We start from the raw sequence: 19,838 nt of genomic DNA, 5'->3' as shown, positions 1-19,838 counted from the left end.
ACAAGGTGGTAAGCTTGGAAACGGAGTGACCAGGATAGTTTTCAGACTAGAACCCCATCAAGCAGGTTGAATGCAAAGCAACCTACAAGTGTCACACATTGTTATGGAAATATATAATCAGTTTTTGTATCAATCATGTATTTTTCTTAAATCAGTAAGAGTTACCTAATTTTTAATAACTATTGTAAGCTTTGTGGCGTGCAGTCTACATAGGATGGAGTCTGCAGGGTCACACTCAAAGCTATAAATTCAAATTATAAAGTTGACACTCAACCTTCTTGTGGGATACAGGGCAATTAAGAGTCACAGGATGATTTATGGTGGGTAACCTTCAAGAAGGTTTATGGTATAAAAGATCTATATTGTTCTTCAGTGTTTATCTCAGTAGACTCCTAGAAACATCTGGCAAATGTATCAAGTGTTTTGTCTCTGATTTTTTTTCTTCCTTTGCTGCCGAATCTACGGACCGGGTGAGGCTGGCCTTAGTGAATGAGACAGGAAGATTCTATAGGAACAATGTCTGTTTTTTTTTTTGGAAAGAAATAGGTCGATTTTATGGTACTTTCATTTTAATGGACAGATAACGATTGTCTAAAACGCTACAAAGTAACTACACTAGATTCTTTCCTTTTTTTTTTTGTATAATACATTAAGATATTCTGTTGGTGTGAATTTATAGCCTCGTGAGACCATCCTGATCTCGCGAGGTTTCAAGGTTTCACTCGCAGATCAGTCTGGATACTCTCCGTTAAAGAAAATTTGGAGCCGTTCACCAAACGAACGTCCAATTAGCGTTGGCTTTGAGGCGGGTTGAGGTGTGACGCAACGGGAAGCGCGACAGTTCAGTCTAAAGAACATGGCGGCTTCAGCCGATGAAACTAGCGTTAGCATGGCTATCGAGCAAGTTTTATCAGAATTACAGAGTATTCCTTTGCTGGGCTAACGAGCCTTTACCTGCAGCAGCAAGAGTAGCTTGGCTTGTGGTTGTGTTTTCGTCGTCGCTCTGTTACGAGCGACGACGAATCTGATTGGTTTATTTGGCCCGTCTATCACCAACATAGGCCAATCAGCTAACCAGTATTTTCGCCCCTTCCCAAAGTTACTTCAACGGAAGGTTTCCAGATGGATATGCGGAGCAAATCTATCTGGCGGAGTCAGGTAAGTGAATTTATGCCTTAAACTCTCCCAAAAGTAACAAGTTTTTCAAGAATGCGTCCAGTTTTGGTTTTGCGATTGTCCGTTAACAGAACCGTGATCTTGGGTGTTCGTTGGGTCAGTCCAGAAATTCACTGATTTAAGGTACGTTCCCCCAATGTTTGAATCCAGGCCAGAGTTTGCGGTTCTTGTCGCCTCGCAGTAAAAAAGCTTTCAATGTGGGGTTTGCATGTTCTCCCTGTGTGTGTGTGAGGGTTCTCTCCGGGTACTCCAGCTTCCTCCAACAGTGCTGGTGAAGATTCTCAGTCATCCAGGTCATGGTCATTCCAAAAAAAGTAAAAAAACAAAGCAACTGGACTTGTTTTCCATAGTTGAAGACGTTTTGCTTCCTATACAGGAAGCTTTTTCAATCCAAAAAGTCTGGAGTAATGTGGAGTAACAAGCTTTATACTACTGCCAAACAAAGGCCTTGTAATGGCTTAGATAACATGCAAATTCAATTGAATTACTAAGGGGTGGACCTGTTTCGATTGAATTTGCATGTTATCTAAGCCATTACAGGCCTTTGTTTGCCAATGGTATAAAGCTTGTTACTCCACATTACTCCAGACTTTTTGAAATGAGAAAGCTTCCAGGAGAGGAAGCGAAACATCTTCAACTACTGAAAACAAGTCCAGTTGCTTTGTTTTTTACTTTTTTTGGAGTTCCTCCAACAGTCTAAAACAGGTCAATTGGTCTCTAAATTGTCCTCTGGTGTGTGTCCCCCACCTTCCTCCTGGCGACCACTGGACATGGACACCGGCAGGTCTAATATCCAGGCAGCGCATGCTTCAACCCCGCGTCGTTGACGTCCACAAACCTTCCACCTCCACGAGGCTTTGGCTGAACGACGTCGTCGCAGCACTCTGCAAACCTCTTGGCGGCCCTCTTGATGAAGCGGACCTTCCCTCGCGCCTTGGTGACCATGGCGTACTCGTGGGACTTGAGCTTGGCGTAGTAGTCGGAGAACTTGTTGTAGAGGATGGAGATGGGCATGCCGTTGAGGATGATGCCGAAGGAGATGCAGGCGAAGGCGAAGAGCCGGCCGAGGTTGGACTCCGGGACCATGTCGCCGTAACCCACCGTGGAGATGCTCACCTGCAGGACCGGACAGCAGAAGATCTTACTTTAGAAACTCCTGATAAATCGCTTCAACGTCTACGTTTGAGAAGACGCTCTGTGGCCAGACCTGAGACTCCTCTAAGGAGGGGGTCGACCTCCAAGTAAGGCGCAAATAGGGTTCACAGTGAGATGAGGTGGTAAATGTGTTCTTTTGGGTCAGCAGTGGTTCTGGCCATGGATCTCTCCTATGGAGGCTATTCTTGTCCCGTCCCCCTTTCTGATTGTTGAGTCATGACTTCTGACCTTAACTGAGCCCTGCAGAGCTTTAGATAGTCAATTTTTTTTACTTGGATTCTTTAGATCGGGGAACGATGTTTTGCTTTTAGAGTTCTTATTGTCAGGAAGCTGTTTTTAAGCAACTTCCTGATTCTCAGCCTGGATCTGACTGGAGAAACGTGATTTTCTGTTTCCATATTTCCAGACCTTTAATCCAGGTCTGGAAATATAGAAACAGAAAATGGAAAATGTTTCTGTCTTCTGTTTTCCCCTCTCTATTTAAAGTCCTTCCTGCCCTCCAGAAGTTTTTTTTCTTCCTAAAATCTTTCCATCCTCCCTAAAGTCTTTCATTCTATCGTTTCTAAAATAGTTATTTATTTCCTTCCTTCCTTCCTTCCTTCCTTAAGTCTGTTCCATCCTTCCTAAAGTCCTTCCTTCCTAGCTACCTACCTCCTTTCCTTCATAAAGTTCCTCCTTCCATCCTTCCTAAAGTCTTTCTTTCTTTCCTTTCTTCCTTCGTAGTCTTTCCTTCCATCCGTCCTAAAATGCCCCCCTCAATCCTTCCTAAAGCTTCCTTTCCTTCCTTCGATCCTTTCTAAAGTCTTTCTTTCCTTGTTCCTTCATTGTCTTTCCTTCTATCCGTCCTAAAGTCTCTGTCCTTCTTTTCTTTCTTCCTTCATAGTCTTTCCTTCTATCCATCCTAAGTGCTTCCTTCCATCCTTCCTAAAGTCTTTCTTTCTTTCCTTATTCCTTCATAGTCTTTCCTTCCATCCGTCCTAAAATGCCTCCTTCAATCCTTCCTAAAGTCTTCCTTTCCTTCCTTCGATCCTTCCTAAAGTCTTTCTTTACTTCCTTCCTTCCTTCATAGTCTTTCCTTCTATCCATCCTAAGTGCTTCCTAGCATCCTTCCTAAAGTCTTTCTTTACTTCCTTCCTTCATAATCTTTCCTTCCATCCTTCCTAAAGTCTTTCTGTCCTTTTCTTTCTTCCTTCATAGTCTTTCCTTCTATCCATCCTAAGTGCTTCCTTCCATCCTTCCTAAAGTCTTTCTTTCTTTCCTTATTCCTTCATAGTCTTTCCTTCCATCCGTCCTAAAATGCCTCCTTCAATCCTTCCTAAAGTCTTCCTTTCCTTCCTTCGATCCTTCCTAAAGTCTTTCTTTACTTCCTTCCTTCATAGTCTTTCCTTCCATCCGTTCTAAAGTGCTTCCTTCCATCCTTCCTAAAGTCTTTCTTTCTTTTCTTGTTCCTTCATAGTCTTTCCTTCCATCCGTCCTAAGTGCTTCCTACCATCCTTCCTAAAGTCTTTCTTTACTTCCTTGCTTCATAATCTTTCCTTCCATCCTTCCTGAAGTCTTTCTGTCCTTCCTTTCTTTCTTCCTTTGTAGTCTTTCCTTCCATTCTTCCTAAAGTCTTTCTTTCTTTCCTTATTCCTTCATAGTCTTTCCTTCTATCCATCCTAAGTGCTTCCTACCATCCTTCCTAAAGTCTTTCTTTACTTCCTTCCTTCATAATCTTTCCTTCCATCCTTCCTAAAGTCTTTCTGTCCTTTTCTTTCTTCCTTCATAGTCTTTCCTTCCATCCGTCCTAAAATGCCTCCTTCAATCCTTCCTAAAGTCTTCCTTTCCTTCCTTCGATCCTTCCTAAAGTCTTTCTTTACTTCCTTCCTTCATAGTCTTTCCTTCCATCCGTCCTAAGTGCTTCCTACCATCCTTCCTAAAGTCTTTCTTTACTTCCTTCCTTCATAATCTTTCCTTCCATCCTTCCTGAAGTCTTTCTGTCCTTCCTTTCCTTATTCCTTCATAGTCTTTCCTTCCATCCGTCCTAATGTGCTTCCTTCCTCCTTGTGAGAAAATACCAGAAATGTAGAAACTGACTCTAAACTGGAAGACAAAAGGAAACTAGGAGTAATGTGGTACTGTTGTTTCCAGTAACAAGCCCAGAATCTGAGTTTTGGAGAACCTAGAAGGGACGAAGCTGCCTCTGAAGCAGCCCCCACGTACAACAACTGACTCTGACCTAAGTGTGGATCACCTTCTCTAAGTCATGATGTGGTAGACAGACACTGAAAACAACCAGAAGCTAAATAGCCGTCTGTGCTGCTGAGCCTCTTGTTCGTATCTTGGTGATAAATGGCTGATAAAGTCTGACAGAATCCTCGTACTCACGGCGGCCCACCACCAGGCGTGGGGCATGGAGGTGAAGTTGGTGTTGTAGACGTCGTGCTCCACGCTGTACACCATGGCGGAGAACATGAAGATCCCCATGCCGATGAAGAGCAGCAAACAGCCCACCTGCAGCAACATTAACAATCATTTCTAATCCTGTCAGACGCAGTTTAATGACGTGTGCAAAGCAAGAAACCAACACACTTTATGTAGTGAATTATTCAATAAAGGGTTAAAAATGGAGAGATAAAGCCCATTTTTTACTATGGGATTGTTGTTCTAAGTTCTTAAAGCCTCTAGGTTCTCATGCTAGTGAGAAAACCTCTAACGGGAGGTCAGCTCAGGTTGGGAATACGGTTGTAATGCCTCCAAGTGTAGCCCCTGGTGGCCATATGTGAATCCCACAAGCTGCAATTCAAGAATGATTCAGATGTAGTCCATCAAGGACTGAGCAACACCCCCTGATTAATGTAATTATTAAAATATTGGACCGTCATGTTACTCTTCAAAGGGAAATTATATAAGTATGGCAAGCCGTTTTAACATTTAATAAGTAAGTATTTAACTATCCGGAATTACCGTCATTTTTACTCGTCGTAGTGTGACTGACTAGTATGAAGACATAGCTAACGTCATTATGACTAGTCAAAACTAAATTACAGATGTCTATGATGACAAGCGACACATGGATGGTAAAATTGTTTGAATCTTACAAGCCAAAACCAAATTACAGGTATCTGTGGAGTTTTGACTTGTCAAAATCTAATTGCAGAGACTCTGAATAAGAGTTTTGACTAAGCAAAGTTACGTTGCAGACATCAGTAATTAATTTCCAGTCTGGTGATTAAATGTTTAACGTCTTGCCATAGAGACAGTCTCACAGGCAGACGCAGTTTGAAGCCAGACCTGCTGGTAGCACTGTCTCAAAGTAAAGCCGAAGGCTCTCAGTCCCGTGGAGTGACGCGCCAGCTTCAAGATCCTGAAGATCCTCATCAGACGCATGATCCTCAGAACCTGACCCACCTACACAGAGACGAGAAAAAAAAAAAACGTCCAGCAGATCCACTAAAGTCTGAAAGAGACCGGACGGGTAATGGGTTTTACCTTCCCGACGCGGGCGACGGCCTCGATGTCCCCGGAGTGATGGTGGACGCCGTCGTCCTCGAAGCGCTCCAGCAACATCTGCAGGTAATGCGGCAGGATGGCGATCAGGTCCACAGTGTTGAGCACGCTTTGCACGAAGCACCTCAGGTCCGGCGTGGAGGCCAGACGCAGCAGGTACTCCAGGGTGAAGAAGGTGATGCAGAACGTCTCCACGCTCTCGCCGTAGAACCTTCCGCTGGGCTGGCCCGACGGCATCTGCGGCAGATCGGAGGTAAGTCCGGGACCGGCTCAGAGCCTCCACCCGTCCCGTCCCCTGGGACACGCACCTTGTACTGCATCTCGTCCACGGTGTTGAGCGTCATGGCAACCAGCGAGACCAGCACGAAGAAGGAGGAGGCCACGCCCACCAGCTTGGCGGTGATGGAGGAGAACGGCTTCTCCATCAGGTTCCAGATCCGCCGGCGGGTCGAGCCCAAGGTCATGTGATCAAACACGGACTCGTCCTCCTCCATCTCCAGCTGCAAGACAGAGTGGATGGTCAACGTCCATCCATCCGTCTGTTCATCCATCCATCTGTTCATCCATCCATCAATCAATCCCTTCATCCATCTGTCCGTCCATCTGTTCATCCATCCGTCTGTTCATCCATCCATCCATTCATTCATTCGTTCATCCATCCATCCATCCATCTGTTCATCCATTCATCCATCTGTTCATCCATCTGTTCATCCATTCATCCATCTGTTCATCCATCTGTTCATCCATCTGTCCATCCGTCCATCCATCCGTCTGTTCATCCATCCGTCTGTCTGTTCATCCATCCGTCTGTTCATCCATCCGTCTGTTCATCCATCCGTCTGTTCATCCATCTGTTCATCCATTCATCCATCTGTTCATCCATCTGTCCATCCATCCATCCGTCTGTTCATCCATCCATCTGTCTGTTCATCCATCAATCTGTCTGTTCATCCATCAATCTGTCTGTTCATCCATCAATCTGTTCATCCATCTGTTCATTCATCCGTCTGTTCATCCATCCGTTCATCCACCTATCCTTCTGTTCATTCGTTCATCCATTGGTCCATCCATCCTTCTATCCATCCGTTCATCCATCCGTCTGTTCATCCATCCATTAATCCTTCTGTTTATTCATTTATCCATCCGTTCATCCATCCATCCATCCTTCTGTTTATTCATTCATCCTTCTGTTCATCCATCCATCTATCTGTTCATCCATCCGTTCATTTGTTCATCAATCTGTTCATCCATCTGTTCATCCATCCATCCTTTGTTTATTCATTCATCCATCAGTCCATCCATCCATCTGTTCATCCACCTATCCTTCTGTTCATTCTTTCATCCATTGGTCTATTTATCCTTCCATCCATCCGTTCATCCGTCCATGCGTCTGTTCATCCATCTGTTCATCCATCCGTTCATCCATCCATCCATCCTTCTGTTTATTCATTCATCCTTCTGTTCATCTGTTCATCCATCCATCTATCCATCCATCCCTCTGTTTATTCATTCATCCATCGGTCCATCCATTCATCCATCTGTTCATTCATTCATTCATTCATTCATCCATCCGTTTATTCATTCATCCATCTATCCATCCATCCATCCATCCTTCTGTTTATTCATTCATCCTTCTGTTCATCTGTTCATCCATCCATCTATCCATCCATCCCTCTGTTTATTCATTCATCCATCGGTCCATCCATTCATCCATCTGTTCATTCATTCATTCATCTATCCATCCATTTATTCATTCATCCATCTATCCATCCATCCATCCTTCTGTTTATTCATTCGTCCATCAGTCCATCCATCCATCTGTTCATCCATCCGTTCATCCACCTATCCTTCTGTTCATCCGTTGGTCCATCCATCCTTCCATCCACCCGTTCATCCATCCATTCATCCTTCTGTTTATTCATTCATCCATCATCCATCCTTCTGTTTATTCATTCATCCTTCTGTTCACCCATCTGTTCATCGATCCATCTATCCATCCATCCCTCTGTTTATTCATTCATCCATTGGTCCATCCCTTCATCCATCTGTTCATTCATTCATCCATCCATCCATCCATCCGTTCATCAATCTGTTCATCCATCCGTTCATTTGTTCATCAATCTGTTCATCCATCCCTTCATCCATCCATCCTTCTGTTCATTCTTCCATCCATCCATCCATCCATCCATCCATCCATCTGTTCATTTATCCATCCATCCATCCATCCATCCGTCCGTCTGTTCATCCATCCATCCTTCTGTTTATTCATCCGTTCATCCACCTATCCTTCTGTTCATCCATTGGTCCATCCATCCTTCCATCCATCCGTTCATCCATCCATCCGTCTGTTCATCCATCTGTTCATCCATCTGTTCATCCATCCTTCCATCCGTCTGTCTGTTCATCCATCTGTTAATCCATCCGTTCATCCTTTTCTTCTTGTTCTTTCTTTCCTCTCCTACTTTCCCATTGTAGTGTCTATATCATTTGAGATATTCCCCGCATGAATCATAATAAAACTATTCACATTCATAAATCAAGCGGAGCACTATGGCAAAAGCAGAACTGCTCCACTTGTGAAAGTCAAATCTGATGAGCTCTTTTTGGCATTAAGACAACAACCCCTGGTTTAAACTATTACATCTGCAGGTCTGGTAATAATCGGACCTGCTTCATAAAAAAATTTGTTTAATCACTTCATTAATGATTTAACAAAGCTAATTATGTCTGTGCAAATTCGGAGTTATCCGGGTCACAGGCTTAAATCAGAGGGAACCGGACTTTTGTTTCGACGCCTATCCAGGAGTTTTTCAGTTCAGGTGGCTCGCACTTCAGCAACCTGCAGTTGGAGCGCTGCTGTTTATCTTTTATCCATTCTGCAAGACAAGACGTGAACGACTCAGCGTGTGAAATGGTGAAACTAAAACGGTGTAATGCTGCCGGGGGAAACGGCGCTGCCATCAGCGGTGGAAACATCTGCCCAGATCTGTGCCAAGAAAGAGATTATTCTCCTCACCCATCTGTCAAGATGACGGCGGGATGCGATATGTAGGTCAGATAGACACAGGGTCAGGCAGCAGATTACTGACTTAAAGCCTCAGGTAGGGAAAAAAACACACAAATCACCAGCAGAAGACCATGATTACTGGATTTTTGGCACGTTATTCTGTTCCTGTTCTGTTTTTTTTTGGGTTCATTGAGATTTTGAGTGTGTAAATAAAATGTTCCCTGCTGCCGTAAATGGAGAGAAGACATCAGACGGTGGCAACGCGATGGGGAAAAAAGAACACGTCTGTCAATTTGAGGGTTTTAAATTAATTAAATTATTAAATTATCTATTAGATTGAACATGACCAGGGGTCTAATTCATGCATATGCACAAAATGGGGCCTGAAATGTACGTACGTCACTTTACACGCAAAAGTTGGGCTCTATAAGAAACAAAAACAAACTTGAAACAGCGACACAGGGTGGTGAAGTGGTGAATTACAGCCAAACTGCATCATGACGTTTAATCTCACTCCATATCAGACTTTAATCTGGACGATATAGAAAAAAAGGTTATTGATAAAATAGAAATCATATCGATCCATATCGATAATTATCGACTAATTAAAAACATATTTTTAAGCGCAGCCCCGGCCATTTTATGCTGTTGCTTAGCAACCTATTTTTAGATACAGAACACTGAATTTAAACTCAACCCTTTATTCAACCAACTTTTTACCAAAACTGTAAGTATTTAAAAAAAGAAACAGAATGTGTGCTCTCTGAACTCTTTGAACTCTCTGAAGGGGGCGGAGCTTGGTTCCTGGGTCTGCGTTGTGATTGGTTGGAGGATGTAATGACTGTAATATTAACTAACATGGCTTGTATATAAAAGGAAGGGAAACTGTTATTCTACTGAATACTTTTTGTTGACCCTTTTTTCCTATCGATCGATTATATATCGTTATTGAATTATCGTCCAGCCCTAGTTTAATCATAGATCATCTTTATCATCAGCGTTCAAAAGCGCAACGTTGTTCATACAAAATGACATTTTAAATAAAAATCCATCTTAAATCTTAAATAAAAGCCCAGACAACATTTTCTCTGGGTTCTCTACCATCACCTTCCTCTCCCATCATCTGTGCTTTTACCTCTGATTTTCACATTTAATCAACTTTCTTTGCTTTTTCGCTGTGGCTGCCACGTCAGCGTGATGAAAGGAGCAGCTGGTCCATTTTTAACACGTTAACATTCATGAGGTGCTTTGCGTCGACCATTTATGGTTGAATCTCAGTGTGATGGGGGCAGAACCTGAGGAGGAACCAGGTACCATTCGTTCAGGTACAGCTGGGGTCTATAAAGGAAAACTGCACTGCAAAAAGAACTAAAAATAAGTAAAATTTTCTTGAAATTAATGTATTTCTCCTGGATTTGACCAGGTAAATAAGGTTATTTGCCAATGGAATGAGTATCTTTACCTCTAAAATAAGATAATTAGATATACTGCACTTGAAATAAGATGATGGAGATGAATTGTTCCTATTTTAAGTGTAAAAATCTTATTCCATTGGCAAATAATCTTATTTACCTACTCAAATCAAAGAAAAATACTCTCATTTCAAGAAATATTTTTCTTATTTTTAGCTCTATTTTTGCAGTGTGGGTGCTGGTGTGTGCATGGTTTTATAAATCAGATTTTTTTTTTTTGCCGTACGTACACTTTTAGTATGGATTCCATGCAAAGTTTTATAAAAGATCGTTTTAGGTCCTTTACCAGGATCTAAAATGATCTTTTAGGTGTGAGCCTGGTACTGCTGATTAGGTGCAACACATTATTTGTGTGAATGTCCTTTGAAAGCGGACCGTTGAAGTGTACAGATGTGTTTTAACGCTAAACCGAGGTGGAGAGACTGGGAAGGGTTGTGAGGTGATTTCCAAGTGGAAGAGAGAATATCCCAAAGTCAGAGAGGAATAATGAAATGAACCAAGAGCTCCATCTCAGACGCTACAGCCCTCAGTCAGCAGGTTAACGGTTAACGTTCAGGACAGGCCAATCAAAAACTGAACAAACTGAGCAGAAATCTGCAAATTCTTCTCTGGTTGAATCAAAATTCCTTCCATCCATCCTAAAATGCCTCCTTCGATCCTTCCTAAAGTCATCCTTTCCTTCCTTTCCTTCCTTCCTTCCTAAAGTCTTTCTGTCCTTTCTTTCTTCCTTCGTAGTGTTTCCTTCCATCCATCCTAAAATGCCTCCTTCGATCCTTCCTTCCTTCCTTCCTTCCTTCCTTCCTTCCTTCCTTCCTTCCTTCCTTCCTTCCTTCCTTCCTTCCTTCCTTCCTTCCTTCCTTCCTTCATCCTTTCCTTCCTTCCTTCAGTCATCCTTTCCTTCATTCCTTCAGTCATCCTTTCCTTCATTCCTAAAGTCATCCTTTCTTTCCTTGTTCCTTCATAGTCTTTCCTTTCATCCATCCTAAAATGCCTCCTTCGATTCTTCCTAAAGTCATCCTTTCCTTCCTTCCTTCCTTCCTTCCTTCCTTCCTTCCTTCCTTCCTTCCTTCCTTCCTTCCTTCCTTCCTTCCTTCCTTCCTTCCTTCCTTCCTTCCTTCCTTCCTTCCTTCCTTCCTTCCTTCCTTCCTTCCTTCCTAAAGTCATCCTTTCTCTCCATCCATCCTTCCTTCCTTCCTTCCTTCAGTCATCCTTTCCTTCCTTCCTTCAGTCATCCTTTCCTCTTACATTCCTAAAGTCTTCCTTCTATATCTTTACTTGTCCTTCTAGTCTTTCCTTTCATCCCATCCTAAAATGTGCCTCCCCCTTCGATTCTTCCAAAGTCAATCCTTTCCTTCCTTCCTCCTTCCTCTCCTTCATTTCCTTCCTTCCTTCCTTCCTTCCTTCCTTCCTTCCTTCTTCCTTCAGTCATCCTTTCCTTCATTCCCTTCAGTCTATCCCTTTCCTCTCATTCCTAAAGTCATCCTTTCCTTCATTCCTAAAGTCATCCTTTCTTTCCTTGTTTCCTGTCATAGTTCTTTCCTTGATTCATCCATCTAAACTAGCCTCCTTCGATTCTTCCTAAAAGTACTCCACTGTCCTTCCTCCTTCTTCCATTTCCTTCCTTCCTTCCTTCCCTTCCTTCCTTCCCTTTCCTTCCTTCACTTTCCTAAAGTCATCCTCCTTCCTTCCTTCCTTCCTTCCTTCCTTCCTTCCTTCCTTCCTTCCTTCCTTCCTTCCTTCCTTCCTTCCTTCCTTCCTAAAGTCATCCTTTCCTTCCTTCCTTCCTTCCTTGTTCCTTCATAGTCTTTCCTTTCATCCATCCTAAAATGCCTCCTTCGATCCTTCCTACAGTCCGTCCTTCCTTCCTTCCTTCCTTCCTTCCTTCAGTCATCCTTTCCTTCCTTGTTCCTTCATAGTCTTTCCTTTCATCCGTCCTAAAATGCCTCCTTCGATCCTCCCTACAGTCCTTCCTTCCTTCCTTCCGTCCTTCCTAAAGTCTTTCTTTCTGTCCTTTCTTCCTTCAAAGTCTTTCCTTCCATCCGTCCTAAAATGCCTCTTTCCATCCTTCCTAAAGTCTTTCTTTCCTTCCTTCCTTCCTTCCTTCCTTCCTTCCTTCCTTCCTTCCTTCCTTGTCTTTCCAAAGGCTTTTTTGGACAGATGAGACCAAAGAAGAGATGTTTGGCCGTGATGTGAGAACATCAAGCTCAGTGGAGATCAGCTGATCACTCTGACTTGTTTTCAGGCCACCGGTTCTGGACGCCCTGCAGTCATTGAGCGGTCCAAGTAATTTCTAAACCATCTGAAGTTCATCATTGTACGGAGAGAACATTTATTTTTGATACAGCCAAAGGTTCTGGACGCCCTGTAGACATTGAGCGGACCTTGCACAGCAATAATACAACTTAAAATAAGAAGTTATTTCTTGAAATGAGAGGATTTTTCATTGATTTGAGCAGGTAAATAAGATTATTTGCCAATGGAATAAGATTTTTGCACTTAAAATAGGAACAATTCATCTCCATCATCTTAATTCAAGTGAATATATCTAATTATCTTATTTTAGGGTATTTTAATACTAATTCCATTGGCAAATAATCTTATTTACCTGCTCAAATCAATGACAAATACATTCATTTCAAGAAAATTTTACTTATTTCTAGTTCTCTTTTTGCAGTGTGAACTCCTAAGTACCAAAATGATGCTAGAGTCCAATGCTTGGTCCGAACTGGTTCCTCAACAGAGCAAAGATCCCAAAACGCAGCAGCAGAACTCCAACATAACGGCCTAGTCAAAGTCCAAAGCGGACGGTTCTTCTGGGACGTCAGAAATAAGCGGAACCAAACTTATCGCTGCTGAAGGCGGTTCTACAGGCTGCTGGACCGGACCTACTGGACCTACTGGACCAGGAGGACTCACCTCAGCCAGCAGCTCCTTCTGCACCTTCAGCTGCTCGTTCAGCTCATCCTGCCTCTCCTCGAAGGAGATGCGGCAGCAGCGATGGGTGTACTTGATCCTCACGCCCCAGTAGTGGATCTCCTCCAGGAAGTTGTGGGGACACAGCTCCTCCCTGATGCACAGCACTCCGGTTCTGTTGGAGCGGGCGGAGAATTTAAAAAAGGAAGCCCGGCACTGAACCGCGAGGCCTCGTCGTCGCTCACCTGTAGAAGTTGAAGATGTTGTGGAAGACTTTGGGGTCTCGGTCGAAGAAGAACTCTTTGCTCTGGACCACGTAGTCGTCACAGAGGTCCAGCTTCTTGCTGTGATCCGTGTAGGTGGCCAGACGGCCGATCCGGGTCTTTGGGTACCGGGCAGCTAATCTGTAGGGCAGGAGGTAAACCTGAGGAAAATGCATAAATAAATATAAAAAAACCCTGAAAAGCTGCTAAAGAGAGAAGAAAATGGTTCCAGAAATAAACGTTTAAACTCATCTTTTCTATTTTGGTCTTTAAACATTTGGACCTTCTGCTGGTAACGACGTCACGGACATTAAAGTTTAAACATTTAATAAAGCTAAGCTTTTCTGTGCTACAAATATTAATTAATGTTGTTAAATCAAATTATTTTAAACAGCAAAAAAGAAGATTGTTTCACTGGGTGTCAAATAAGTGCAATAACATGAAATCATTTCTAAATATTAAGCAAAGAAATGAGGAAAATGAAATTTGCATTAATGTTAAAATAAAATTTAATAAAGAAAATTTAAGCAGAAATAATTTAAAAGCATAAAATCAGAGAAAATAGCATTACTATATAACATAAAAATCTAAACATTTCATTTTGTCTTACCAGTTACCACATACATATATAAAAATAGAGGTTTTAACATAAAAATAAAAAATAGATACAATATAACTAATTTTACATATTCTAATATATCATTACATATACATTTTTTCAATCGTATTTTTTTATAACTACGGTTATTATATATATATATATATATATATATATATATATAAAAATTTATTTTTCTTTAATTTACAATCTAATTTTTATGAATATACCTTTTGTTCCTCATTGAATCAGTTCTGGCTTTAGCTCTAAGCTGTTTACCAACATTAAAATAGGAACAATTATATTAAACAGCAGCTTTAAGTTAATTAAGTAAAAACTAATGCATTAGTATATATTTACTCTTTAAATGTTGACAAACTGAAAATGTGTTTATTTTTCTTATTTGTTAACATTATTTTTTTAAATATATCTTAGACATTTATATTTTTTTATTTATTTTCAACCTTATTTAAAAAATCCCTCACCTTTTTGATTTTTTTATGTAGCTTTGGCTCTAAACAGGTTGGACTTCTGCATACATTGCTCTACTTTCTTGGATTTATTATTATTATTATTATTATTATTATTATTATTATTATTACAGCTCCAATGCTAATTTAAAAAGCTGCTATTTTTAAAGTGAGGCACCAGGTTCCAGACGCTCTAAACCACGTTCCTGCTGCATGTTCTGAAGTTACCGTTCCTCCAACGTTGATGTTGAGGGTCAGGTGTTTGGTTGGAGACACCAGCACACGAGACGGCGACACCGGCAGCCGGTCCTCCACCTCTTCGCGCTCGTACTCGGCGTACAGGTCGTAGATGTCTCTGCTCAGGTCCTGCACAGGTGGAAGCGTCCATGGTGAAACGTTCACGCTAAGATTACGTCGAGGAAACCTTCAATTATCAACTTTAAACCGCATTCAAAAGACCAAATGCTGTCAGACTGAAGCTTTATAAACATGTGCTGAGGAATTAATCAGTCAAGACATGCCTTCATAAAATAGTACCTTATCGGCTGAATTAAAGTTCAGCTGTCCTGGAACTTTCCTGACCGTTTGCACCCTTCAGCTAAAGCTATAGGCTGCAGAGGATCAGAACATTCTCATTGCAGAAAAGCATTAGTTAAGAGAAATACACAAATAGCAATCTGAGAACTGGACATCTCTCCCAATCTGAGGATGAAGCGGCCAAGAGTCCGACAGCAAGCATGAAGGAGCCCGGTTCTGGTGTCCAACTTCTGCTGCGTTCTCTGGATTTCCCCCATAACAATTAGGGTTTTGATACAAAAGGCTTATTTTATGAACAAAGCATCCAGACCTGGAAAGATAATGTCCCTGAACAAGTCGCCCCTCAGCCGTTTGCTTTTTGTGATCGTTAGGAAACTCCTGGCTGGATATTTTACCTTCCCTCCACACTGCAAAAAGAGAACTAAAAATAAGTAACATTTTCTTGAAATGAATGTATTTGATCTTGATTTGAGCAGGAAAATAAGATTATTTGCCAATGGAATGAGTATTTTTACCCCTAAAATAAGATAATTAGATAAACTGCATTTGAAATGAGCTGATGGAGACGAATTGTTCCTATTTTAAGGGCAGAAATCTTATTCCATTGGCAGATAATCTTTACCTGCTCAAATCAAGGACAAATACATTCATTTTAAGAACATTTTTACTAATTTTTAGTTCTATTTCTGCAGTGCAGGTTAGTTGGTCTCCTGGCACAAACCCAGCATCAAAGCACAGTCCATACAAGGTCGGTGCATTGGGGAGCCCATTCCAGTGCGTTAACTGCTTCTGATGTGCGTTTAGCATCGTGATGTAATTGTCAAACAAACGCAAGTTACCCCCATCCGAGCCAGACTTCCTCCCCCTGATGAAAGGACTTTAGTTCGGACATTCAGGTGTGACCCAGAAGCCACCAATGAACTGCTGGCAGTGACGCCACTTCTACACCAGCAAGAACCGCAGAGCCGCTGGCCAAGCAGGAAGCCCCCTGTCCCAAAATCAACAACTTGGACTGGCCAGATGTTTCCTGGAGAAAGCTTTGGTGGCTAAACGCTGAGGGCCTTCTAACTCCAGGACTCTGTATCAGCTGTCAAGCACGGTGGAGGCAGTATCATACTGTGGGGCTGCCGCAAAATATGCGTATGAGAAGGAAGGCTAGCTTCAAATGACTAAACTCCACCTCAAACAAACAGCTGGATGGCTGAAACCTGCTAACTATGATTTAAAACTCGAGTGTTGCTGCAGTGTCCCGCAGCATGATGCCTCCACCTCCGTGCCTGAAAGCCGACAGTCCAACCTCAGTTCACCTCCTAACTTTCTACGTGATAAGGTGGGTCAAACTCATAACTCTCAACTTTTGACGATAGTTGTGCGTGAGATTGTTGTCCGACGGGGGGGGGGGGGGGGGGGGGGGGGGGGGGGGTGCTGTTGGTCGATTCAAGACGGTGTCACTATTTTAAACATACTATCTTACTGTATTACTTCACATCATTCGATAAAGAAGGAAACTAATGGCGAAAGTTTGCTTTCATGTTACAGTTTGTAATAAAGCATGACGACTTACCATTTAATTCGCACGCAACACGGACCGTAGAAGTGTTTCACTTTGGATGAGGGAAACTTGTTTGCGCGGCGGCGGTCGTTGCAGCTGTGTTCCCTCTACTACTGGACGTGCGGAAACCATTGTACCGCAAATTGGTTCCGCCATGACGCGAAGCGTCCGTACGCGTTTCAAGAGTGAGATTTTGATTGTAAGATTGAGATTTTCAAAGTAATGCGTGTGAGCGTGTGCAATATATGAAATGCGTGTGTCACACGGTCAATGCGTGAGAGTTGAGAGCTATGGTCAAACTTAACCTGACTCTAGCCAGATTGATATCGCTCAGCCTAGCTCCACTCACATCCATCTGGGACATCTCCCATAGAGAGTGATTTCTTCAACCAATTTTATTGTCTAGCCAATCAGGACGCAGGGCTGGAGTTTCATAGATGTGACGTAGCGGAGAAGCGACCGTGACGTGAGACTGTTTGGATTCAGACAACAATGGCGGCTCGTCGAGGAAGCAAGCGTTAGCATTGATGCTGCTATTTCTTCCGTGTTGTCCAATCTACCTAATATTGTTTCATTAAAAGAACATCAGAGAACGCCTCTGAAGGCTTTTGTTGGTGGAAACCATGTTTTCGCCCTTCTCCCGACCGGATTTGGCAAGTTTTGTTTTCCGGGGCGCGTCCGCTGTTAGCGGTTAACAGTTAGCAGTTAGCGCTAACCATGTTAGGAGGCCTTTAGTCCTCGACGCGGTCGGCCCGGGATCGACTCCGACCCGCGGCGCTTTGCCGCCTGTCTTCCCCCCTCTTCCTGTCAGCTCACTGTCAATAAAACGCGTGCCACTAGAGCCGCAAACACATTAAAAAATAAATTAAAAAAAAGTTTAGTTTTTTCCTGCGTCGCTCTCATCAGTGTCACGGGTTAGCTTCGGTGTGACTGGTTGAAATAGCACGTCGATAAAGATGACAGACAAGTGGCTTATCCAATCATATGCAAGGATTTTTGATAAGGCCCAGCCTTCAGTAAAGGCAATTCCTATGGAGAGGTCCCAGATGGATGTGAGTGGAGCTAGGCGGAGCGAAATACATCTGGCATGGGTCAGGTTAGGTCAAACTTTGTCTAACCTTAAAACCTTCACACACGAACGCTGCTGGGTTCGAACAAGCCCGCAGCATGATGCCACCACCTCCGTGCCTGACAGCCGACAGACGTCGACCGTCTGGTCTGGAGAGATATCGCATCAGAACGTGTGCCCTCGATTCCTACTTTTAAATATATGTTTATGTCATAAAATGTCTGATCCCAGAAAATAAAAATCATTAAACGCTCCAAATTAGTGAGGAATTCATTCAGATCTCAGTGATGTTAGAAAACGGGTAAAATATTTCATAATATTAGGATTTTTTTTAAATCATAACTTCTAAAGTCCACTGTAAGGTGAAATATATTTTTCTTCCAGACTATTTTTAGTTTAAAAAAGATGGTTTTACAGAACAGAGAGCAAAAAAAACCCTGCAGATTAAAACAACGAAACTTGAAACAAAAGCCAGAAGGAGTGAGAAAAGCGTGGGACCTGCATGGAGTTCCATGGCTTGACGAAGGTGTTGATCAGGTCCAGCTGATCGATCGGTTCTTGGACTTGATGGATGTGGCCGCCGGGCTTGTAGCTGGAGAACAGACTCCTGCTCCGGGCCCTCAGGTGGTTCAACATGCTCGTCGCTCAAAGACGACGCCCTCCGACCAAAACTGATTCAACCAGATGAGGAGAGATCCGAACAGCGTCCTGCGTGAATTCATTATGATCCAAAACCATTTTCACTTCGCCTTCAGCTCAGGGAGAAGAAGTCGTCATCCGCCGCCGCCGACCGAGATGATCTGGGTGCTTAAAGTTTTAAATACTATTATCCTCCTCGCTCCCTCGCCTCATCTCTCTTTCTCTCTCTCATCCCACCATGTCGTCACAAATCTGCTGGATTTACAGCAAGACCAAGAGCTAAATACTTACACTTTTAAACACTTTACAGGCATCATTATGGGCGAGTGAAGGAAAAGTGCAGGTTTGGGTGAAAATTTAAGCACAAATAATTTAATAGCATAGAAAATAGCATTAATATATAACATAAAAATCTAAACATTTCATTTTTTTTACCAATTACCTCATAAATATCTAAAAATAGAGGTTTTAACACAAAATAGAAAAATAGATACAATATACAATATAACATATTCTAATATATCTCATCATATCTCATTTAATTGTAATTGTTTTATAACTACGGTTATAATTATATATATATATATTATTTTTCTTTAATTTACAATGTATTATTTAGGAATATACCTTTTGTTTCTCTCTCTCTCATTGAATCAATTCTGGCTTTAGTGCTAATCTGTTTACCAACATTAAAATTAATAAAAGAATTACACTAAGCAGCAGCTTTAAGTTAAAAAAGTAAATAAATACTAATGCATTAGTTTTTACACTATAATTAAGTGTTGAAAAACTGAAAATGTATTGTTTTATTGTTTATTTTTCTTAAACTTTTAAACATTTTACAGGCATCATTATGGGTGAGGTTTGGATGGAGGGGGATGAGCTGAAGGTTTAAATTAAGGATTTTTACTGGGCTATGGATCAACAAAAATGCCAAATTATTAAAATAAATAAATAAATCAACAGTTAATGTTTCAAATAAAACGGAACATAAAGATGCACATTTTCTAAACGAGTCAAGTTTATTTCTAGTAATCGAAATTTCTCTGCTATGTTGGCTAATCTAGTTGTGACGATTGCTTTGGTCTGAATTCTAGTCCTTTTTATAAAATTTTGTATAACCTTTCAAAAGGAAATGTTAACTTTTTAACTGCTTTCACATATTAGTTTGATTCGGTTTTATTCATTTAGCACTAAATTACAAATATGAAAAAGATCACGCAAACCAATCAGTTAAATTCAGATTCCAGTACAGAAACATTAGTTTGTCTGAATGTCTGTCAGCGAGTTCAAGATTTACTCAAAACATCTTATTTGTTAGAAATATTCCTTAATTAGTCATAATTTAAAAAGGGATTCCAGTGTTTAGATCTTAAAGAACGATTACATGTTTGAAAACCTGACCATGAGAACGCCTTCAGTCGTGACAATATTTTATTTACAATGACAGTTTAACATTTCTTTGCGTAATCTAAACAATGTTTAATAAATCAAACTC

At 41.7% G+C, this 19,838-nt stretch overlaps 1 protein-coding gene across 2 annotated transcripts; it reads right to left on the bottom strand.

The window, feature by feature from the left end:
- Positions 1 to 1,824: 1,824 nt before the first annotated feature.
- On the bottom strand, positions 1,825 to 18,504 carry kcnv2a (potassium channel, subfamily V, member 2a). 2 transcript variants are annotated; one of them, XM_021324035.2, is made up of 9 exons: positions 18,200 to 18,504; positions 14,772 to 14,909; positions 13,458 to 13,636; positions 13,216 to 13,387; positions 6,129 to 6,320; positions 5,803 to 6,057; positions 5,605 to 5,721; positions 4,695 to 4,824; positions 1,825 to 2,292 (listed from the first exon to the last, which is right to left on the bottom strand). In XM_021324035.2, exons 1-9 carry the CDS (start codon positions 18,335 to 18,337, stop codon positions 1,883 to 1,885), a joined length of 1,731 nt encoding a protein of 576 aa, XP_021179710.2. In that variant the 5' UTR covers positions 18,338 to 18,504; the 3' UTR covers positions 1,825 to 1,882. The 2 variants fall into 2 exon arrangements, with proteins under 2 accessions (XP_021179710.2, XP_012732954.2); XM_012877500.3 differs by having other exon boundaries at positions 1,881 to 2,292; positions 4,699 to 4,824.
- Positions 18,505 to 19,838: the final 1,334 nt, after the last annotated feature.

The sequence above is a fragment of the Fundulus heteroclitus genome, chromosome 8 (genome assembly GCF_011125445.2).
Source record: "Fundulus heteroclitus isolate FHET01 chromosome 8, MU-UCD_Fhet_4.1, whole genome shotgun sequence".
Classification (NCBI taxonomy): domain Eukaryota; kingdom Metazoa; phylum Chordata; class Actinopteri; order Cyprinodontiformes; family Fundulidae; genus Fundulus; species Fundulus heteroclitus.
This window is presented reverse-complemented; position numbering and strand designations above follow the sequence as displayed.

Coding starts and splice junctions, on each gene's coding strand:
- kcnv2a (XM_021324035.2), bottom strand. CDS start 18,337: ATGTTGAACCACCTGAGGGCCCGGAGCAGGAGTCTGTTCTCCAGCTAC. Junction 14,910..18,199: donor AGCCATGGAACTCCATGCAG/GTCCCACGCTTT, acceptor CCACCTGTGCAG/GACCTGAGCAGAGACATCTA. Junction 13,388..13,457: donor AACATCTTCAACTTCTACAG/GTGAGCGACGAC, acceptor CCGCTCCAACAG/AACCGGAGTGCTGTGCATCA.